The following is a 19,718-nucleotide window of genomic DNA, read 5'->3' as shown; positions in this document are numbered from 1 at the left end:
GGCTTGTTCCCATATGATTTCCAGGATAAACATTTCAGCAATGTACACAAAAGATGGAATAAGTGGGAAGTAATGCTGGCTGAGCAAACCTCAAGTATTCATTCACTAGGGATTTAACATGTGATCTGATTCAAGGGTCTCTTAATTCACAGATGGCCCACAAGGTGAAAGAATCCTTTCTGACACAGTGTGAACAAAATGGCACCATTTGAGAAAACAAACAGGGGCTCAGCAACCTGAGAAGTGGTTTGCAGGGAATCCCTTGCAATTTGAAAACATTGGGTGAGATTGCAGCAGGCAATGGTTACTGCACAGTTTCCCAATACAGGGTGTCAGGAGTGCTGTCCTTAGCAGAGCTGTGAAGTATAATAAATCTCAGGGAGTTACTCCTAGCCAAGACAGACTTAGCACAGCTTCTGTCAGGTCAGCTGGGGAAGGGACTCCTTGGCTCAGATGATAAAGTCTGCAGATCTTTGCTTTGCTTTCTTCTCTTTTCCATGAGCATCAGCACTGGTCTGGGAAGGCAGAGAACAATTCTAACTAGAAGTGCATTACTTCTCATGAAGCAGCAGCTTGAGTCTCTGTGTGGGTAGAGGGAGACACAATGCCATGTTCAGGAGGAACTTAATGTCTGTGCAACAGCAGAATTCACATGGACTCAAAAAGAAAAGAGGAGATGTCAAATTTTGCAAAGCTTTCCCTCTGAGTTGTTCCATCATCAACCAGGATGGTGAGGATTATGCTAAAAAGCAAACCACAAAGCGAATTTACAGTAAACCAAGTTGTTTCAGCCATTACGAAGGTATCTGTTTTACAACCACACCTGAAACTTTACCTGGAAAATCTTATTGCCAAACTTGCACACTTTCACCTCCTCAGGAGAGATGTATGAGACACATTCCTTACAGCACTGGTCTTTGTTTTTATTGCATTCTCCAGGCAGTAAACATCTCTTCTTACAAACCACTGTTGAATCCTGAGTAGAAACAAAGGAGGAAGTCATGAAATCATCACTAAGATGTTTGTGCTTCCGTATGTCCTTATCATAACATTACTGTTTGCTCAGTCTTTGCATCTGCCTGAGTTATAGCATGACTGCTTTGAAAGGGCCAGCTCAGTGAAAACAAAAGCTATTTACCGCATTAAGGCAGCCTTTTGTGGGAGCTGATGCTAAAGCCTAACTTGCACTTCTGTTGACCTGCAAAATCTTATTGATCAGGCAACAGTTTACATTTTTTGTGCCTAGGTACCAAAGTATGTGATCCTTTAGAGTAACTGCAAAAATTACCGTCCTTCAACGAAGATATGGAAATTTACCCTCTGCAATTTCAGTTTCCACTACAAACTTAAAAAGGATCACATAAGTATCTTGATTTTGCACCACACATGTCTCAACTGAGGCAGTCAAACTTTCAAGCTTTCAAATTTCTCAAATTTTCCTAGCACAACTGCAAGTGCTTTTGAGGTCAGACTCAAGGACCACACAAGATGCCTAATCAAAACACCATCAGACTTTTCCAGTATAACAAATTAATGCCAAGCCAGGCAACCAGCAGCACACAATACCAATGCACTGCGGACTTACCTTGCATGTACACATTGTGCAGTTGTCATAAATAAATGAGGACCCATTATCATACACGTTGCTGTGAAAGAGGCAGCTTCCAAATGGGAGGTCAAACACTTTCCTCTGTCCTGAATATAAATTAACAGTAATAGAAACAGAATGTGGTTGAAAAGATGCCCATACTGTCAACAAAAATAGTAGGGTTTATTGTCACCAGACAAAATTCATGTGCAATGTGTCATTTGCTGTGTGTTTCCATTCTAGTGTGAAAAAAAAATGTTCTTTTAACAGTTCACTGTTCCACTAGTACATACTCATCTGTGCAAATTCTACCGTGGGAGGGAATATAAATATGAGGTATGGCTTGTTTATGTTGGAAAAATCTTTCTACTCCTTCTCATCAAAAAGCGCACAGTGCACCTAAATGAGTACAATGTAAGCACTGCAAACTCTTTGTGTAGTTAAGCTTATTTAAACAATCTTTAAATTAAAAAAAAAAAAAAAAAAAAAAAAAAAAAAAAAAAAAAAAAAGCAGCCTAAACTGGTTCTCAGGGGTTCCTCTACCCCGGGGGTTCACAGCAGTCAAACTAAATCAATTCAGATATACTGGTGCAAAAAAAGGCACATTGTCCAAATTCATTAAGCTTGGTATACCAAGCTCAAACATAGTTGCAAGAATTGCAGATATTTACATAGTTTATAAGCATAAGGAGTGGAAAATTTAGTGGGAGAAAATTTACCTTCCATAGTCTATTAAAAAATTGGGTTCCATAAAAGCAAGGCGATTTTTAGAGCACTATACGGGGAAGGTAGCATCGGTATCAAATCCTTCCTGAAGTTTAGCAAGCATTGTGAAATTCAAGATCCAGCACAGTTTGGCATGCCATAAGTTTCTCTTCTGTTCTTCACTTTCTTTCCCAATAAGGTCTTGTAAATAATCGAACACCTTACATACACATGAGTTCTTTACAAATACTAGTATGAAATTGCTATTTTTACTGCACACTTTGCATAGTTCCCCCATTTACTTTTGGGGGACTTATAAAAGGACTAGTAAGTCCTTATAAAAGGACTAGTAAGTCCTTTTATAAGTAGCAGTAAGCCTCTGGGCTTACCATTTCTGAGATATGATAATAAAAAGACATCAAATCTAAGACAGACAACGACCAATGTAAGTAAACATACAAGTTACTATATATTGGACCAATAATTTAGCCCTTAAACTGACAAGTCAGCTGACAGGTTCAGCTGGAATCACTGAAGTTTGTCCCTGTGTTCTAAACTGTGTGTAATTCCTCTCCTTTTTAATAATTTTTGATAAAAGCAGAACACTGTAAAATAAATAGCTTCCAGTTTGCTCTAAGGTATAAGTGAACATATAAACAGATGGCAAAATCCACTAGCCTTGAGTTTTTACAAATATTAATGCTAAGAGAACTACTAAAAATGTGAAGAGAAACAATTACTGTTGTTCAGCAAGATGTGATTTAAATCTCCCTCTTGTAGATTAGCTACCTGGGACTAACTCCTGGTCACGTAATCAACATGCCTTGTACTGAATGTGCACCCGTCCAAAAGGCTCAGTCTCTCCTGTAGGACTGACATATGAACTCAGCTGAGGATGCCCAGCAGCCCTAACTGGAACACTTGCATGCCCAAGAATTGGTAATAGACAAAGCCTAATTATAATTTTGTCACTAACAACGCTGCTGCTGCTCTATGTGGGGCCAGGACTTCAACCGCATAACTTATGTCAGCAAGTGAACACGTGTCCAATTCTGCGTCACACCATCTTGCCTTGCAAACCACCCAGTGCAATTCAGGGTGGCCAACCCTGTTCAAATAGTTGGTTAAAACCACTGACAAAGGAGTCACCACTTTAAAAGATGTGGTGATGGGGATATTGGCTTAATGGTCTGCTTTGTTGGCTCATAACCATTACTTAAACCAGTAATTCAAGTCCCAGTAGAGTCAACTGCATTCTTCCAGGCTATATATCCTGAACATCAGGAATCCAACTGCAGGGAGGTCCTTCTTATGATAACTTTAAAAAGAACATGCCTCAGCATCCTTGAAACTTCCCTTTCCCTACTGCCTCTACATTTGCTACACATCTCTTGGCTCTACTGTACTCCAGAACTTACAACATTTCACTGAGAATAGACGTTACCTATTGACAGGCTTCTCTGATATGCTCTAAAGACTCCATTAAATGGAGATGGTTGTTATTAGTGAGTTTATTTACAGATTCTTCTAGGAGCAAATGCAGTCAGAGTATCAAAGTTGGCTTTTGAATGCTTAGATTAAGGAGGTGAAAGTGTAGGAAAGAAAATCCATGACGTGAGAGGACAGGGGGAGTTTCAAGAGAAAAATATATTCTGGACTATTCTTCTCTGTAGTTCATTATCCTATTTTATTGCCCTCTGGTGCTGTGTTTAAATGTTCCAGGCAGATAGGTACTTGTATCACTTCTCAGCCAGTAAATAAATAAACAAATAAACTTTAGGATCCTTTCACGCAATCAAAAATGTTAAGTACTACGAAAAGCTGGAACCCTGTATTGCACAGTGTCTCCAAGGTTAAAGCTCTGTGTTCTATTGAGAATAGTAAGAACACAGCTATCAAAAAATAGGAATTATAAGCTCTGAAAATGTGGCACACCTAATCACAACCTCATAGACCCAATTAAATTTAATTTATGTGTCAGAATGTAAGCGCTCCTTCTTTATGAACTACAGTAACACATGCTGAGTCTTAGTTAACCTGTGGAATGTAGGGAAATGATAAGAGCAAAATAAGGACTCTCGTAAGTCATTGCCTTTCTTGAAATGACTTGGAAGAATGAGCCCTTCTCGGAGGCCCTTGACTTATTCCTTTAAATACTGAAGCCATAACTGAAAACAACCCTGGCCGAGATTATGATTCCCCCTTAACACAGCAACAATAGGGCAGACTCACAGGTCCTTGGCCTCTCTGACAACAGCTTCCAAGAATGCAGTTTCAACCCAGAAGTTTCCTTTGACCTACATTTCTTCAAAATCAAGAATGCAAATGCATCCTTGAGTAAAAAATATGAGAGGGTGAGTGGTTTTTTTTTTTTTTTGTGGCAAATTCCTGCAGAACATTTCCTCCCATCTCAATCTCCTCCACAAAACATATAATAAAGGTGGGAATCATCTCTATATTTGTTTCTCCAAGCAAGCCAGCTGCCCTATGCTCAAATGCTCTTCTGCAGCTGTTACCTTAGCACCATCCATCATAGCCACATCAACTCCAACCACCTTTTATAAACTGTAGATTATAAACTCTAGTGAGCAACACTGTTTCCTCCATGTCCTCAAATTTATCAGGATTGTGAAATACAAGCATAATAGATACCACGCAGAAACAAGTTATTTTATGTACAGCATTCCCATGAAAGCAACCACTCACCTAGACATTTGGGGCAACACTGTCCAGCAGGAATGTGACTGAGATGCTGGGGACAGGAGAGAATAGGGCAGACCTCTCGAGTGCAATGTGTCATGCCTCCCTGAAGGAAAATAGACTCAGTTAGACAAAAAAATAAAGCAAAATGCCAAATACACATGTGCACACAACCATACTCTTTTTACAGCCTTATAGCAAGTCTTGAAAAGCGTCAGCCAAAGCAGTATTTTCCAAAAAGAATTTTCTACACATATTAGACATACAAGGATTGTGTACAGCTGTCACTCAGCACTTCCTATATTGTTTGTAGAGCCCTTGGAGTATTTGTATTTTATGTTCTCTCAAGCAGTGAATATAATAGTTGCAAAAACAGTCTTTTTAGCTGATGTTTTGCTGTGGATATGAGAAAAACAGAGAGAACAAAATCATTACCCTTGAACCCTCCTGGATGTTAAAAAAAGTTACTGAGTAATTTTTACAGTATTCTTCACCTCCTTCCCTGTGCCCTGCCCTTCTAGGTTTGTCTGGGACAGGGATTAAGTGCTGAAGTAAGATGAGAGCAGGTGTTGTTCTATTCTGTCCATGACCTCAGAAACCAAATAAGCCAAAATCATCCAAGAAAGCACATTCTTGTTAGCCTCCCAATCCAAATATGGGAATCCAGAGGGTTTCTTTTCTTCAGAAGACTATAAACCAAGAGGGTATATGAGATTTTTGAGAATGAATATGGTGGGGAAAAAAAAAAAAAAACCACTCTGGATTGTATGTATCCTTGAAGAATCAGTGAATATCAGGAAACAGAGAGGCAAAAAGATAAATGATGGATATAAGATCAACTAACTACAGGCGGTCAAGAGAGAACTTTGTTCTCATCCTCCTCGGTTGCCTAAATGCCTCATTGTATTTATAGAAGACCGTGTTGCCTATGGCCTCCCTACCAACGTGTGTCACAAACACTCCTGAGAGACGTGCAGGTTGCTGCACATTTAAGATCAGCCTACTTTAGCCTTCCAGGGGAATTCAGTCTATTTACACTAATTGCCCTGCCTGATTTACCACTCAGAGCAGGAGTCTCATCCCAACAATAAGCTTTGTATTCCTGGATGCTGTGAGGGAAAAGTTATGAACAGTGTCCTCCCACGTACATGCTGGATGCCTCTCGGGGCTCCCTAGGGAAGGATGGAAATAAAAAAAAAGGCCGTTCATTTTGTGGAGCTCTGTGCCTGAAACGATCATATGCCATTTCACCCCTCGTGATACAATGCCGCAGTAAATCACGCAAGGGTTTTTACATGCAGGCACAGCCACATATATACTATTGTTCATAAAACAGTGTACAGACTGTACCACCGTTCTGTAATGAGTTTTCAGGCACTGAAATCTACGTGTCCCATGGGGCTATGGAAGCATCCTGAATGCACACAGCCAAGGACTGCTCGTAATTCCTTCACTGCAGCGTGCAGGAACACAGAGTTTATTGTAGGCTGAAATGATGGCTCTAAATTAGGGGTCAGACCAGAAACTTGACAAAATGAAATGAACTCTTTGCCCATCTTTCTTCTGATGCTCAGGGAATAGCTCTGCGAGAAGAGGCACAGGTGCAGAAGAAAGAATAAATAGCTAAGAAGGGCGCTCTGCAGCAGTGCTGCAATTCCGTCCAGGAAAAAGGCCAGGAGAAGGCAAAGTTCAAACTTGGGTGAAGTTCACTGAATGGAACAATAGGGCCTGGAGTCAGCTGGGTAGCAGGATCATGGATAGACCCCTGGAAGATAAAGCTGTTATCTAGCAGATGGTCAACACAGGTCTTCTCTTGCAACCTTGTCTCTGGATTTGATTCCTGCATATCCTTCTACAGAACTATTCTGAAGTCTTGCTCCTCTGAAGCACAGAAACAAAGCTCAGACTTGCCACTCTAGAGAGACATCATCTTTATAATCTGCACCTATAATAGATATTTTTGTACTAAATGCCACATATAAGTAATCAATGAAAAATACTAAAAACGGATTCATTTCTGCCATTTATTTATAGTTCCCGTTTCCTCACCCTTTTCACCTCAGCCTCCCCCACACAGAATTTTTGCTTAACTCCAACTGTATCTCTCTTTTATCCCACTTGTTATACTTGTCTCCAGCTGTAATGCTGTTAGCATTTTAACAGCAGAGCTGCATTCTAGCTCTCTGCTGTGCCAAATAGGTTTTAACAGGCTTGAAAATCATCATATGGTGCATGTTCAAAAACAACCTGAAGGATATCAACCTGTTCCTTCTAAAGTAAGAGCAGTTTTGCTTGCCTTAGAGAGGTAGCTTGTTCAATGCTTTAAGGAAATATCAAAACCTCCAAAATATTCCCATCAGACTCTGTTTTCTGAAAAGTACACGGTCTCAGTTATTGTTATTCAAAATTCACGAAGCATTCAGAATACCAGAATCCAAGCTGGATTAGCTGGTCTTGCCAAAGCTTTAAATAGCATTAAGTAGAGCTGCACAGAAAACAAATACAGTACAACTGAAGTTCAACACACACAAAGGAAAAAAAAAGAAAGAAAAAAAGCAAGGTAAAAAAATAACAAGCAAAATGCTTGTTTCTGAAAGGTCTAACTCAGGGTGGGCACTGCTCAGCAAACAGCTTCCCTCTTCCACCTCTCAATTGTATTACAGCTTTTAGTTGACATTTCCTTCTTAATATCTCCCAGGCAGGCAGAATATTTGAGGGTCAAAGCAACACTTTTCCACTAAAACCAAACCTGAATTGGAAGTCAGTGCAGAACAAATAGGTACAAGTGCCATCTGCTTCCCACAAGGAACGCTAACCAATGGCTAGAAAGATCAGATCTTCAGCGATAGTTGCATGAAGCCTTAATTGGGGGATGCTGCTGCAGACCACAGTTCTGAGGGTGGCAGAGATTTTGTGAAAAATCAGCTTCTATTGGGAAAAGATCCGTGTTCCATATTGGAAACAAACAAAATCAATTTAAACCCTATAGATGTGTAGCATAGATGTGTAGGCAGCAAGGCCACGGGTGACTTTTCTGGGGACACCAGATGAAGGAGACGGTGCCATTCTGAAAAAGTCTCTATCCAAACTATTCCAATAGACATGTTTTAGGACAGGTGAAGAGAAGCATGCCTGCATAAAAGCTTGTCTGTCCAGGAACTGTCCAAGGGCCAAGATCATGCTGCAATCAATTTCAAAAAGCCTTGAGCTTCATCTACCACTAAGGAGAGAACAGTAACCACCAACAGCAGAGTTGTCTCCCTCTTGAGCAGATTTTAAAAGGCCTCAAGAAACCTCAAGATGAGAGGTCACCATACCCCCAATTAGTATGTTAATGATAATGTGCATTTTTAAGCCTAACACTACTTAGCATAAATATTATTTAATATTAAACATTAACCTTGGCATTATCAAGACATATGTTTTTGTCGAGATCTCATTTCCCATTCCATTTTCAGGCTTTATCCTTGTCTTAAAATGAAGCCAGAAATCATCTTTGAAATGATTGCACCTTAGCTTTGCCCTGTGTTCACCTTGTGCTTGAAAGACTGCAAATACTGCTACAGAAGCAAAATTGCCATTGATTTTATGGAAAATTTTTGTCTAAATTCTCACATTAGAATTCATCTCACAGTGGATTGTAGGACATTTGTTTGTAACTGCCATTCTCAAAGAAGTTTGAATGGTTTCATTTGCCACCAGTTAGGCTATGCTTACAGGAATAATAAATAGTTTATAAAAGAAAATCAAAATTGCATTCCTCTCAATTCTATGACACATATTCCAGACATGTAGAGCAAGGTCAGAAGCAGACTGTAGCCTCAGCAGGGGTTTCTGTAAGAACTAAGACAGATGTTTAAGGTTGTCTCCAGCTATGAATAAAGATTTTACTCCACCAGAAAGAAAAACATCTTTGAAAGTTCAGCAAGGTCAGTACTAAGCATGTCTGTCCCAAGCCAGTGTCAAGAGAAGCCAAATAAACATGCAAAACTGGATGGTTTCTTCCCCTCAGCTACTCCAACACCTCACAGGTGACTTAAGCCCCTATGAATATGTTTTGAGACATTTTCATTTTGTTGTCTTGATGGCATAAAAGCAATGAATAGAAATCTCCTGAGGAGGTGACACACTTGCAAGATGAGACTAGTTGATAACAAATATTACAATTTTAGGGGGAAAAAAAATTCAGGACTTCTATTTCTGTAGTCTGTATTCATTAAAGTACACAAGGCTTCCTACATGAGCTGGATACGCTATCGCTTTGCACACAATTATGGGTCAGCAGGAACTCTGTCTGATGCATTAACTACTGTGTGACAGTAAAGGCTTCCAATACCTCCCAAAAGCATACTAAAAGCATAAAACAGGTCAGAAACATTTATCATGGAAAGTCCTTCAAAATGCCCCTGAAATCACATGCTCGTAAATCTATACCTGGGGTTTACAAGCAGATGTACTATTCCTCATGTGCAATGCAAGAATATTTTCAGGCACAAAGGTAAGAGAGCATTGGTTTTGGAGTGTAGTTACTTTTGGAAATGAAATAGGTGGTATCTCTCAAATCAGATGAAAGATAAACCAGTCCATATAAGAATGTTTGCGCGACACGTGGCACATAACTTCTGGAATAACTTCAACTTTGCACTTGCATGCTTGAGGATCCATGAAACAGTCATGTTGTGCGCAGAGAGAATTCCTTGAAAAGGTCATTGGAGGCAGGAGCTATTTAGGCAATGCACAAAGCAGCAAAACAGTTCTCAGTATAAAAGCAAACAGCACATCAATCAGTACACCAAACCAACAGACAGACAAGTCAGAGCTTCCCACATCACTGCAGTCCGAAATACTGTCTAGACTAGGACTTTAAAACTGTCTTTTTAGACAGTTTTTTAGACTGTCTTTTAGAAAGTACTGGATAAGTACAAGGAGACCTCAAGCTTCCATTCCAACCAACAGGTATTTACACTGATTTGTGTGCTGTAGACTACAAATTCTGGATCTACTTCTCAAGTCCAACTTGCTGTGGTATCCTTGCTGAAGGAAGTCTTTAGAAAATGGATCTAGCAACAGTTCAGGGTAGTGCCCTAGAAACTCCATGTGCAACTAGTGCTTTGAGGAGTGCTCCTTCCCTTCAGCACCACATCATGCCGGGGCTATGAATACTAAATATTGTTGAAATGTGTTAACTATTAGCTAGCTTCCATATGGATGAGAAATGGCAAGCTGAAAGATTATCAATGTATTTTTTTTAGAACAAATTATTGCAAAAGTAAAGTCACAATCCTTAAGCTAACCTTTCATCTTAAATGAAGTCATTCCTTGATATACTGAAGAGATACCTAAAGAACTCCATCATTTTATACCAGCTAATAACTTGGCTTTGTCACCTCCACATGCTCTACTACAATACAATCAAATACACTGCATGTGTCATCAACAAGATATATAAATATGGGAATATGGAACTTGTTGCCTCCAGCTAATGTAAATTTATGTCCTTGAACTCCTAGCAAATGCAAGTGTAATTGCAAAGCATCACAGAGTTAGAACATCTTGACCTAAAACAACCAGGAACTGAAAAGCCTTCCTCTTTTGGAAGTTAATCTGTATGTGGTTATATCCAGCTGCTGAGGAATTATCTACATTATCCATTAGACAGCAATTTAGGGCAGGATGAGGCATCTAATGCATTGCCATGTTTTCTATCAAGTAACTATCTTTTCTACAATGTGGTGCATGTAAATGCCAAGTCAATCTTGTCTTGTCATCTATTCTAGTTAGAGAGCTACATTTCCTGGGATTGCTTAGAAGAGAGAGAAAAAGGGAAAAAAATGTAGATTTAAGTGGGGAAGTAGTGTGCAATACTTGTTGGCAAATGCGTATTTGAAATATCACAGCATCCCCCTACAGAATAAAGTGTGCTTTTCTAGGGTATGGTTCCACCCTGAAATCAGAGAGCTGGTAGGCTCAATTCTTTTCAGTTTTGTAACATGCTTTTCACTGATGCTCCTGTGTGAGGAGTTGGCAGACCAGGATGTTTAGTGCCTGGGGTGAAAGGGAAGATTCTGGAATATGAAATCTTGGGTTGCACAGTAGCTTTCTTCAAGTATACACAGGCAGAGACACTGCTGCTAAAATTTCACAGTTCCTGGAACTGCTGAACAGGATCCTTGGGGAGGGTCACACAGCACCTCGCTCTTGGCCTGGGGACGCGGCACTTGGTCATATTTCTCCAGTCTAATAGCATTGCTGAGAAGTGTTGCTGGGATTATATTGCATCTGGCTTCACAATCCGGCTGAAATCAAATCACTCGCTGAACCAACAGCATAGCTGCAGATTTCAGCTGCTGAGAAGCCAACAGTCCTCCTCTCCAGAGCTTACGTATCAAGAGCTCTTGGCTCTGTTGAAGTGATGTTGTAAACAGCTCCTCTTCGTGGGAAGCTGTGATATGTTTAATCACTGTGTGCTCTTCTCTTGTTTGGACTGTTTTATTTAAGAAGGCTTATGCAAGTACAGTACAGTCACACCTACAATTCATGAATTCTTGATCAAGTCCTTGATCGAGCGGCAGCTAAATCAAAGGACTCGTCTGAAAAGGGTCATCTGAATAGACATAAGACAGCAAAAACCTCAAAGACATGAAGATCTCCCAGCCATTAAGTTCCTACAAGTTCTGTGAAAAGCAGAGACTACTGCAGAGCCCCAGGCAGTACTCCACAGGTGACCAGAGGCATCAGGCAGCGATGGCAGCACCTAATGCCCCACACAGCGTCTTCCAGATGGGCTGCCTTTTGCTTGGCACTTGTGTGGTAGGAGGCTCTGGAGAAGGGCTGAGATTTCTGTAGCAGGGTCAGAGCTAGGCAGAAAGGACAGGCAGTTACAGTAGACAGGACTTCACCAGTTCTGCTGCTCCTGGATCAATATATCTGCTCCTAGGTTAGCAGGACCAATGGGTCTGACACCTACTGTAACATTCCCAAGAGACAAGGCATTTTTATTCCTGCCTTTGCTGTGCTTCCCAGATACCCACACTGATTCACAATATTCTCATCCTAAACCAGACTTCTACAACCCTGATTGTTGAGGTCTTTTAGCAGGATCCCATACAGTTGTTCTGCTCCAGGAGCTTTTTTTTGATCCTTCTCCTGAGCAGCTCAACAACTCAGGCTTTTTCTAAGGATAGACCTGTTTCTCTCAGCTAATCTCTCGGGCAAGCTGCAATAATGAGTCCCACAAATGAGTCTGACTTTAATTAGGGACTCCCTAAAGTCTCCCAAGTTATGTGTAGAGACTCTCAGCTCTGCACTTATTCCTTCTCTGTAGTCATTACAGAGAAAGAGGAAAAAAAAATAAAAACAAAAAAAATCAATTCATTATCTCTCTGTGGCTTAGTTCTGTCTGGATTCACACTCTGCCTCAAACAACTGTGCCAGCTGTACAACTATTCCAGACTTTATTTCCAGCAACAGTATCCCTTGCTTCCCCTAAGTTCTTCTCACTCAGACAATAACTAAAAAGTTAGGGCCATCTTCTCAATTTTACCTACAATGCTCATTGCTGCATATAAGCTTAGTTCTTGCTTTCAAAATAGAGATGATTGTCCCGCACCTGAAATTCAGCTTTCCCTCAAATCCGAATCCTTCATATCACCTCCATCACTAGCTGCCATTTCATGCACTCACTAACCAAAAGCTCTTCCTTGCTGCAGATCTCATTAAACTGACTGCTGCCACTGCACCCCATCTACTCCACACTGGGCAGTAATATCAAAAAAACTTCAGGCTTGCAACATTAAAACTAAATTTGAAGGTGGGATGTAAGGGAGGGTGGAACCAAAGGTCATTCAAATCAGTGGGAATCTTCCCATTGATTTTCAGTCTGTCTTGCATGACAGCATTTAGAGCACAAGTCCCACAAGTTGTTTAAATGGAGCCAGAGTTACTGCTGAAGGTGGGAAGGAGCAGCAGGGCAGCTGGGCAGGCGGGACCCCAACCTGCAGAAAGGGGCAGAGCTCCAAGGCTCCACAAGGGCAGAAAGCAGCAGCTTCAGGGACAGCAAATGGGAAGCAACAACCCTGGCAAGGAAGTGATTCTGGCATGTCACTCCAGGAGAGAGTTCAGCTATTTGTGATTAATTTAGCTCTTACACCAGAGGTCTCCAGTGAATATGGAAGTTTTGCTGTGAGCCACACGATTATTTATTTCTCTTCTAAAATGAACTGTTTCTATGAAAAATTGCAGTAAAACATGCTACACTGGAAACCATCTCTGGCCGGAAAAACTATTAAAAACCACTAACAAGCTTCTTCAGTTTACTCACGTCCCATGTCAGATAATAAGAAAGTTAGGGTTAAATCCAAGAAACTTTTACTAACTTTGGTTATTAGAAGCAGAGCAGTAGCTCTGTAAACCAGGTCCTGGCTTCTTGCAGCCATGACTTTTCCCCTGAATCGGTTGGAGGCAGCTTTGTTTTCATTGGCATCAAGAACACATGAAGCACAGTCCAGTGGGTGTACAGTTGTGTATACACCACCAGTGCATTTACATAATGTTTCAAAGGCCTAACTCGATGCTTGCAATGTGATAGTCACTGCCACAATATGTTCATATAAATAGCACTTGTTTTTCATAAAATAAATTTGCACAAAGGCTAATTTCCTTTTTCTTTTTTTTTTTTTTTCTTAAACTGCAGTATAAGCTTTGCAAAACAGCCCTACAATCTCGTCTTGCTCTGTCCTACACAAATCATACTCCTGCAAACCCAGTGTTTTGGCAGCTATCATTGCTCCCTTCTCCCCTGCTTCCAACTTCCACATTACCGTGTGGCCCTGGCCCGCTATTTGGAGAACAGCTTTACCTCCAGAACAGTTCATTCACCGAGATATTCGGTGATTAAATCCCTCCAATGTCACATGCATGTTTCTCGTACATGGAGAATACTAGTACCATTGTGGCCCTGAGAAAGGTGACAATTCCAGCTCTCACTTCATCATCATTCTGTAAAACACTTGCTCCACTACAAGAATTTCTACAGATGCATCAGTAGAGTTTACTCTTAGAGCATTAGTTTTAAATAAGTTACCTTAAATCATTCACAGGACTAAAGTGTCAGACTAGACTGATTTACATCTCAGAATGTCCAAATTTAGGTATCTGATGTTTGGATACAAAACAAAGATGTTATTTGTAGTAGTGTGAATAGTTCTTTAAAGAAAACATGCAGTTCATATCATTGCAGGGTTTGAAACTTCATTTTTTGGAGGTGCAAATGTTTATGGTTATGAATAAAACCAGCAAGGGTTTCTCTTGAAAGTGAAAATAAACAAGCACAGTTTAGAGGAAGGCGCCTAAACATCTGAATTTGGAATTGCTGTCAAAAACTACCAGAAAAGCAAGAAACCCACACCAAGTCACTGTCCCACTCACAAGCAAAGAGAACAAATCGCCTTGCACAGGTCAGAGCAGTGAGGTACTGGGGAGGTTGAGACTTAATCCTTAGCTTATTTTCTCTACAATTTATAGATGCCTTTACCTGAAGGTTTGATGATAAAGCACCCTGGTATCTGCATGACATCAGTGATAAAATAAATCATCCTGCAGCAGAATTAAGGACACTACTTCTGACATTTTACAAGACCTTTGTACGTGCACGTACTTCCCTTCAATGTTGCACTCCACGTGTACAACTGAGGTAACCTCAGGAAATATAGGATTACATACACACCACTTCCTTAATGCATCCATCAAAGGTTTTTATTAACAGGAGATCCTGTTTGTTCTAAGCACTTAGCAAAGAGAGTTAAAAATACACTTTAAAGTGTTATGCAGGCTTCAGCAAGAGAACGTGCTAAACTGCAGCTCATTCAGAGGATTTCTTGGAAACATAGTTTTAGGAAAACCATGCTGCCTTTATGAAACCCATGGGTTATGAAACAGTGAAAAAGCCACAGGAACAGCTTCACTCAAAGTGGTGCTGGATCAACGGGATCACTGTGGGTCAACGGGACTTATCTGTGGCAACAATCCCGCTGCCCCACTGCATGATTTCACCACTTGGTACCAAGCACAGCTGCCCCTTCGCAGAGGTAAAGCTTGGCTTGCCTCCAGGGTAGGGTACACGCTGGCTTGTGATCAAGGAAAGGGAGTCTTTAAATGCAAGGGGTGCTGAAGGAATCTGCAGCTCTCCAGGAACAGCCTTGGGAAACACTTTGATTAGGAATCATTCACAAGTCACAGTTTCTCCACCACTTCCTCCTTCCTCCGGGGTAATGATTTACAGAAGTATCAGCAGCGAATTCCAACATTTCCCAATCCTGGCTAGCAAGATTATAAGGGATATCGCAGCCCTTCCCTTCCTTACTGGCCTGCAAGCCATCTGCACATGCACAGATAGAGCGCAGATGAAACCTTGGAAGTCCATTCCTCCTTATGTACCATGCATGGACCACAACCTACACATAGTTTTCCCTGGTCTTGTCTCCTTTTTCCTATAAAATTCATATCCAACTACTACTGTTAGTTGGGGGGGGGGGGGGGGAGGATCCTGTTGCTAAATACTGATGTGCCATTGGCAGCAATGCATCCATAAAAGGCTGCTGCCCAGATCTATAAAAATCATTACTTCCCAGGGAATGGCTTAGGCAAGATGTAGAACCTACAAAAATACGGGTTAGCCCATTAAAGCATCTGGCACTCCAGGGCTGGCTGTTTTGGCCAGGTCAGTTCGTTTGGGACCTACCTAGAGGTTTAGGAGATCTAGAGGTCTACAGGACCTGCACAGCAAGCCACCAGCATGGCACCTAGGCCACAAAAGCCACCAGCATGTCTAACTTCTTCACGAGGCCATGCACAGTATGTTCTGGCCAAAGCACAACCACAGCGGCCAAATTCATTCAGAAATACTGCCAGAAGAGCTGGGAATGCTGCTATCGACCTTTCGCATGGCATCCTGTTAGTTACAGCAGTTAAGGACAGAGGCAAAGCCTGAGATGAACGCAATCCGTCATGCTCTTGCGAAAGGAACAGGAGAAGGTAAAAGAGAAACTCCAGGATTCGTGAGGTTGTATAGAAAGGAGGATTGTAGTTCTGGAGGTTAATGACCACAGTACATAGCCCAAGGGAAGGAGGGGGTTACATTCTGGGACCTACTGGCACAGGAAGGTATCCCAGCATTTTGCATTGAAGAGCTGCTTCATTAAATACTTAGGCCACATTAAATCTCCAAGACAGCACATGCCATTTAAAATGAAAATTACAATACATTCTTATATTTTAGGTTTACTGCACCCTCCTCCTCCACAACTAAATCTCCTAGCAGATAACAAAGCAAATAAAATTGGGTCTGAGTGGCAGGTAAATCTCTCTCCTTGGTCTTCTTAGCTCTCTTTTGCATCTATCTGATAATATATAACGGTCTTAAAATCAATGTAAAGTGACTCATTAAAAATTCCCTTAGGAAGAAGAAACATAGATATCTATGCAAAAGATTTGTTGGACTACTGTTCATTAGGTAATTAAATGAGCAAAGACACTTCAAAAGAGTGTGAAATGGGTCCTAATTTTGGGGGCAGCCAATATTTAATTGAGACAGGGAACAGAGAACTCCAGTAATTTCTTTCTTCAGAAGCCCTTTTTTTTTTTTCTCTTTTTCTTTTGGTTCATTTTCCCTCTACTCACTCTTTGAATACGGTGCTGAGATTAAAATCCCTGACTGAATGCAGTTCTCAGCTGCATACTCTTCCAGTTATTAACCTCCACTCTATTCACGCTAGTCTTGGAGGGAGATATTTTGATAATGTGAGAAAGTGTCATTTGAAATTATTTTAAAGCAGAGAACAGCTACACGCTCTAACCTATTATTTTAAGCTCACACTGAATGGCAGCTATATCTTCCAAAATGATATAATAGTTAGTACTATTTAAAAAACAGGCCCATCATATAAAAGAGCTGCCATGTTTATTTAGATAAGTACTCCTCTGCTCTTATAAGTGGAGGCTGATGACAGATGTGTTTTTAAGGCAAAAATATTAACTCTAGAAATGTCAGCATCTGCTTCTTCTCAGCGTAGCCTTACAGATTCACACATCATTTTTCACCCATAAAAGAGAGTTTCTTTTTTTCTTACGGAGAATCTAAAAATACGGGTGTAAATTACTGATCCCGAGGCCTGACAGCTTTATTAGCATGTCACTGGTGCAACACGTGCTAGGTCTGATGAGGCACACAGAGCGGTGCGTTTCCACAGGTCGCTCCTCGCTGGAGGACGAAGGCTGGCACTTCCCCTCCACGAGTTTTCCACCTGACTGTTCCGCTCCCGTGGATGAGTACTTGCTAAATTAAGTGACACCGTACAAGAGCACTGTATGCAGCTCCTGAGCTTACTGGAAAGAAAGGGCAAGGGAAAGAAAATTCCCTGTTGAATTCAAGACCACCGTTTCCTGGCTCAAGCTGCTGGCCTGTGACAATTCATTTGCACACATTCAATACAGTAATTGTGCTTTCAGTCATCTACCTAGTACTATCAGCTACATATAGGCTATGTACTGTGGATTACTCACTACATATGAGCATCTACAAACTCACTACAAATATCCTGCATCATGGAGGAGCTCTGTGGCATTCACCTGGCTCATCAGAGAAATGCAAGCCAAGAGAAAATGATGCCCAAGTATAATCATGAACAACCAAGCCACAAACAAATGTACGCATGGCAATTAGAAGGTGGCTACTAACTTGCAGAAGATCAAGGGAAACCACCTCTCAATTACAGCAAACGATCTAACTCCTTTCAGCAATTACAATCCAGCATCCAAATCCAAGTGCATACGGCATGTTTAAATTAAGTTTACACATCTTAAGTTTAAACACCCCTAGCACGTGCCACCTGAAACTTTGCAAGTACCAGATATCCCATAGTATTGGGTGGCACACTGGAAGACAAGATAAAACAAGACAAAACAAGATAAAACAAGATAAAACGCGGCAAAAACTGGCAGACAAGACAAAACTTTATCATGGGAGACCTTTCTGGAGTGGCAGCTGGCAGCCAGATGGGCTACCCAAGAGCAGTTAAAATGCCCTTGTAGAATAACTAAATGCTGTCCTATCCAGAATAGTATCTGTTCTGCTCAGCCAGCTGTCTTCGCCTCAAGCTATGCATGGATTGCTACCCTAGACGTTTTTGGCTATACAAAAAGGTGCTGTCACATCTCCTCGTTTCACATTCTGAGCTGGCTGGATACAAGACATCTTTTGCTTGGAGGCCACACTGACCTTTCAGCATGGCACTGTACCTGAGGTGCTACGTCCCAGAAAAGGCAGAGATGGAGGACTCGAAACTCTCTACATCCATTTTAGGTGCTCGCTTGAAACACCCTTGCTCAATGACATAACATTTCTTTTTTCTTCGTTTCAGAGTGAGGCAGTGCAGATCTCTGGCTGTAAGCAATGCATCTACATAAATTGTATTAATTAAATTACATTAATCTATTTACATAGTTATGGAAAACATGCCATGGTCTTAAGAATGCACAAGAAAGCCAGAAAACCAAGTTCTTGCTTGAATCATCTGCAGGTAGCTATTTATCATCTGAGTAGATAAAATAGGGACAAAGACAGGGAATGAATAGAGAGCAGCTTGACAAAACCACATAAGTGCCCATCTTGTAAGCTTTGTGTTTCCTATGCTAATGGGCTTTCAGCAAGTTACCCTGCCTTTGTTCCTTGGCAAAATCATCTTTTTTAAGATGAGTCTAAAAACAGAAGTGGATAGTAGAAACAGAGGACTGAAGAAGGAAAAGAGTTACCAAAAGAAGCTGCATGAAATCTCTGCAATTCCATGTCCAAGTTAAATTGAATTAGGATAGCCATTGCAATGGACTTTCCTTTTCTGTGGACAACAACTAGTTGTGGTACTGACTACATTTTATACTTCTGAACACTTAATTTCTATGATCAATCCAGCATTTAATTTAAAAAGAAAAGGAAAAAAAGAGAGAGAGAAAAAAAAAGCTGTTCTGATTGATATTAAGCCAGTATTTTTAAGTAATGCCAGGAGAGACTGACTGGCAAGCTCATTTTGTTTGTAATTCAAAGTCTCTACAGGGACCTTATTTAAAAAAAAAATCCTGATTTTGTTAAGAGAAAGCGTTTTTTTTTTCTTTCATGAACTTTCAAATTTGCAAACCATTATATTTTGAGAAGATTAATCAAAAAAGGAGAGAAGAAAAGAGAGAGAGAGAGAGAGAGAGAGAGAGAGAGAGAGAGAGAGATCATTCATTTCTTTATTTCGGGGACTTCTGTTTCTCCTGAAGTTTCTGTATAAGTGAATTAATCAAATTGCCTTCCACAACACTCATTACGACTTAGGTATAGGGGAAGACAAGCCAAGCCTACTCAGGTGTTTGCTCTGCTCTTCAAGAAAGAAAAACTTAATGGAGATTTACAGTGGTGGAGGGCAGTCACCGTCTTCCATGGGCCAGAGGTCCTCCAGGTAGCATCAGCAAGAAAGGCACCCTAGGAAAGTCAACGAAGGGGGCTTCACTTGGCAAGGCATGATACTGCCTCTGCCTTAGGTACAAGTGAATTATAAAAAGCAAACCAAGGACAAAGAACAATTCATACTGGAAACTTCCCTCGAAACGCTTCCTACTCTTTCCAAGATATTTTTAAAAGTGCATATATTAGGAGCAAATGGATTGCTTTTAAAATAAAGACAAAGAAGGA

General features: G+C 40.8%; 1 protein-coding gene across 1 annotated transcript in view; it reads right to left on the bottom strand.

Moving 5' to 3' along the window:
• BMPER (BMP binding endothelial regulator) overlaps nt 1-19,718 on the bottom strand; it is a 146,939-nt gene that overhangs the window by 64,668 nt on the left and 62,553 nt on the right. Inside the window, exons 7-9 of the mRNA XM_026052326.1 lie at nt 5,000-5,099; nt 1,586-1,695; nt 836-976 (exon numbers count right to left, since the gene is read on the bottom strand). Of these exons, the coding sequence (XP_025908111.1) occupies nt 836-976; nt 1,586-1,695; nt 5,000-5,099 (351 nt within the window). The remainder of the gene's footprint in view (nt 1-835; nt 977-1,585; nt 1,696-4,999; nt 5,100-19,718) is intronic.

Source organism: Nothoprocta perdicaria, unplaced genomic scaffold (assembly GCF_003342845.1).
Source record: "Nothoprocta perdicaria isolate Ctin4 unplaced genomic scaffold, notPer1 scaffold_87, whole genome shotgun sequence".
In the NCBI taxonomy this organism is placed as follows: Eukaryota; Metazoa; Chordata; class Aves; order Tinamiformes; family Tinamidae; genus Nothoprocta; species Nothoprocta perdicaria.
This window is presented reverse-complemented; position numbering and strand designations above follow the sequence as displayed.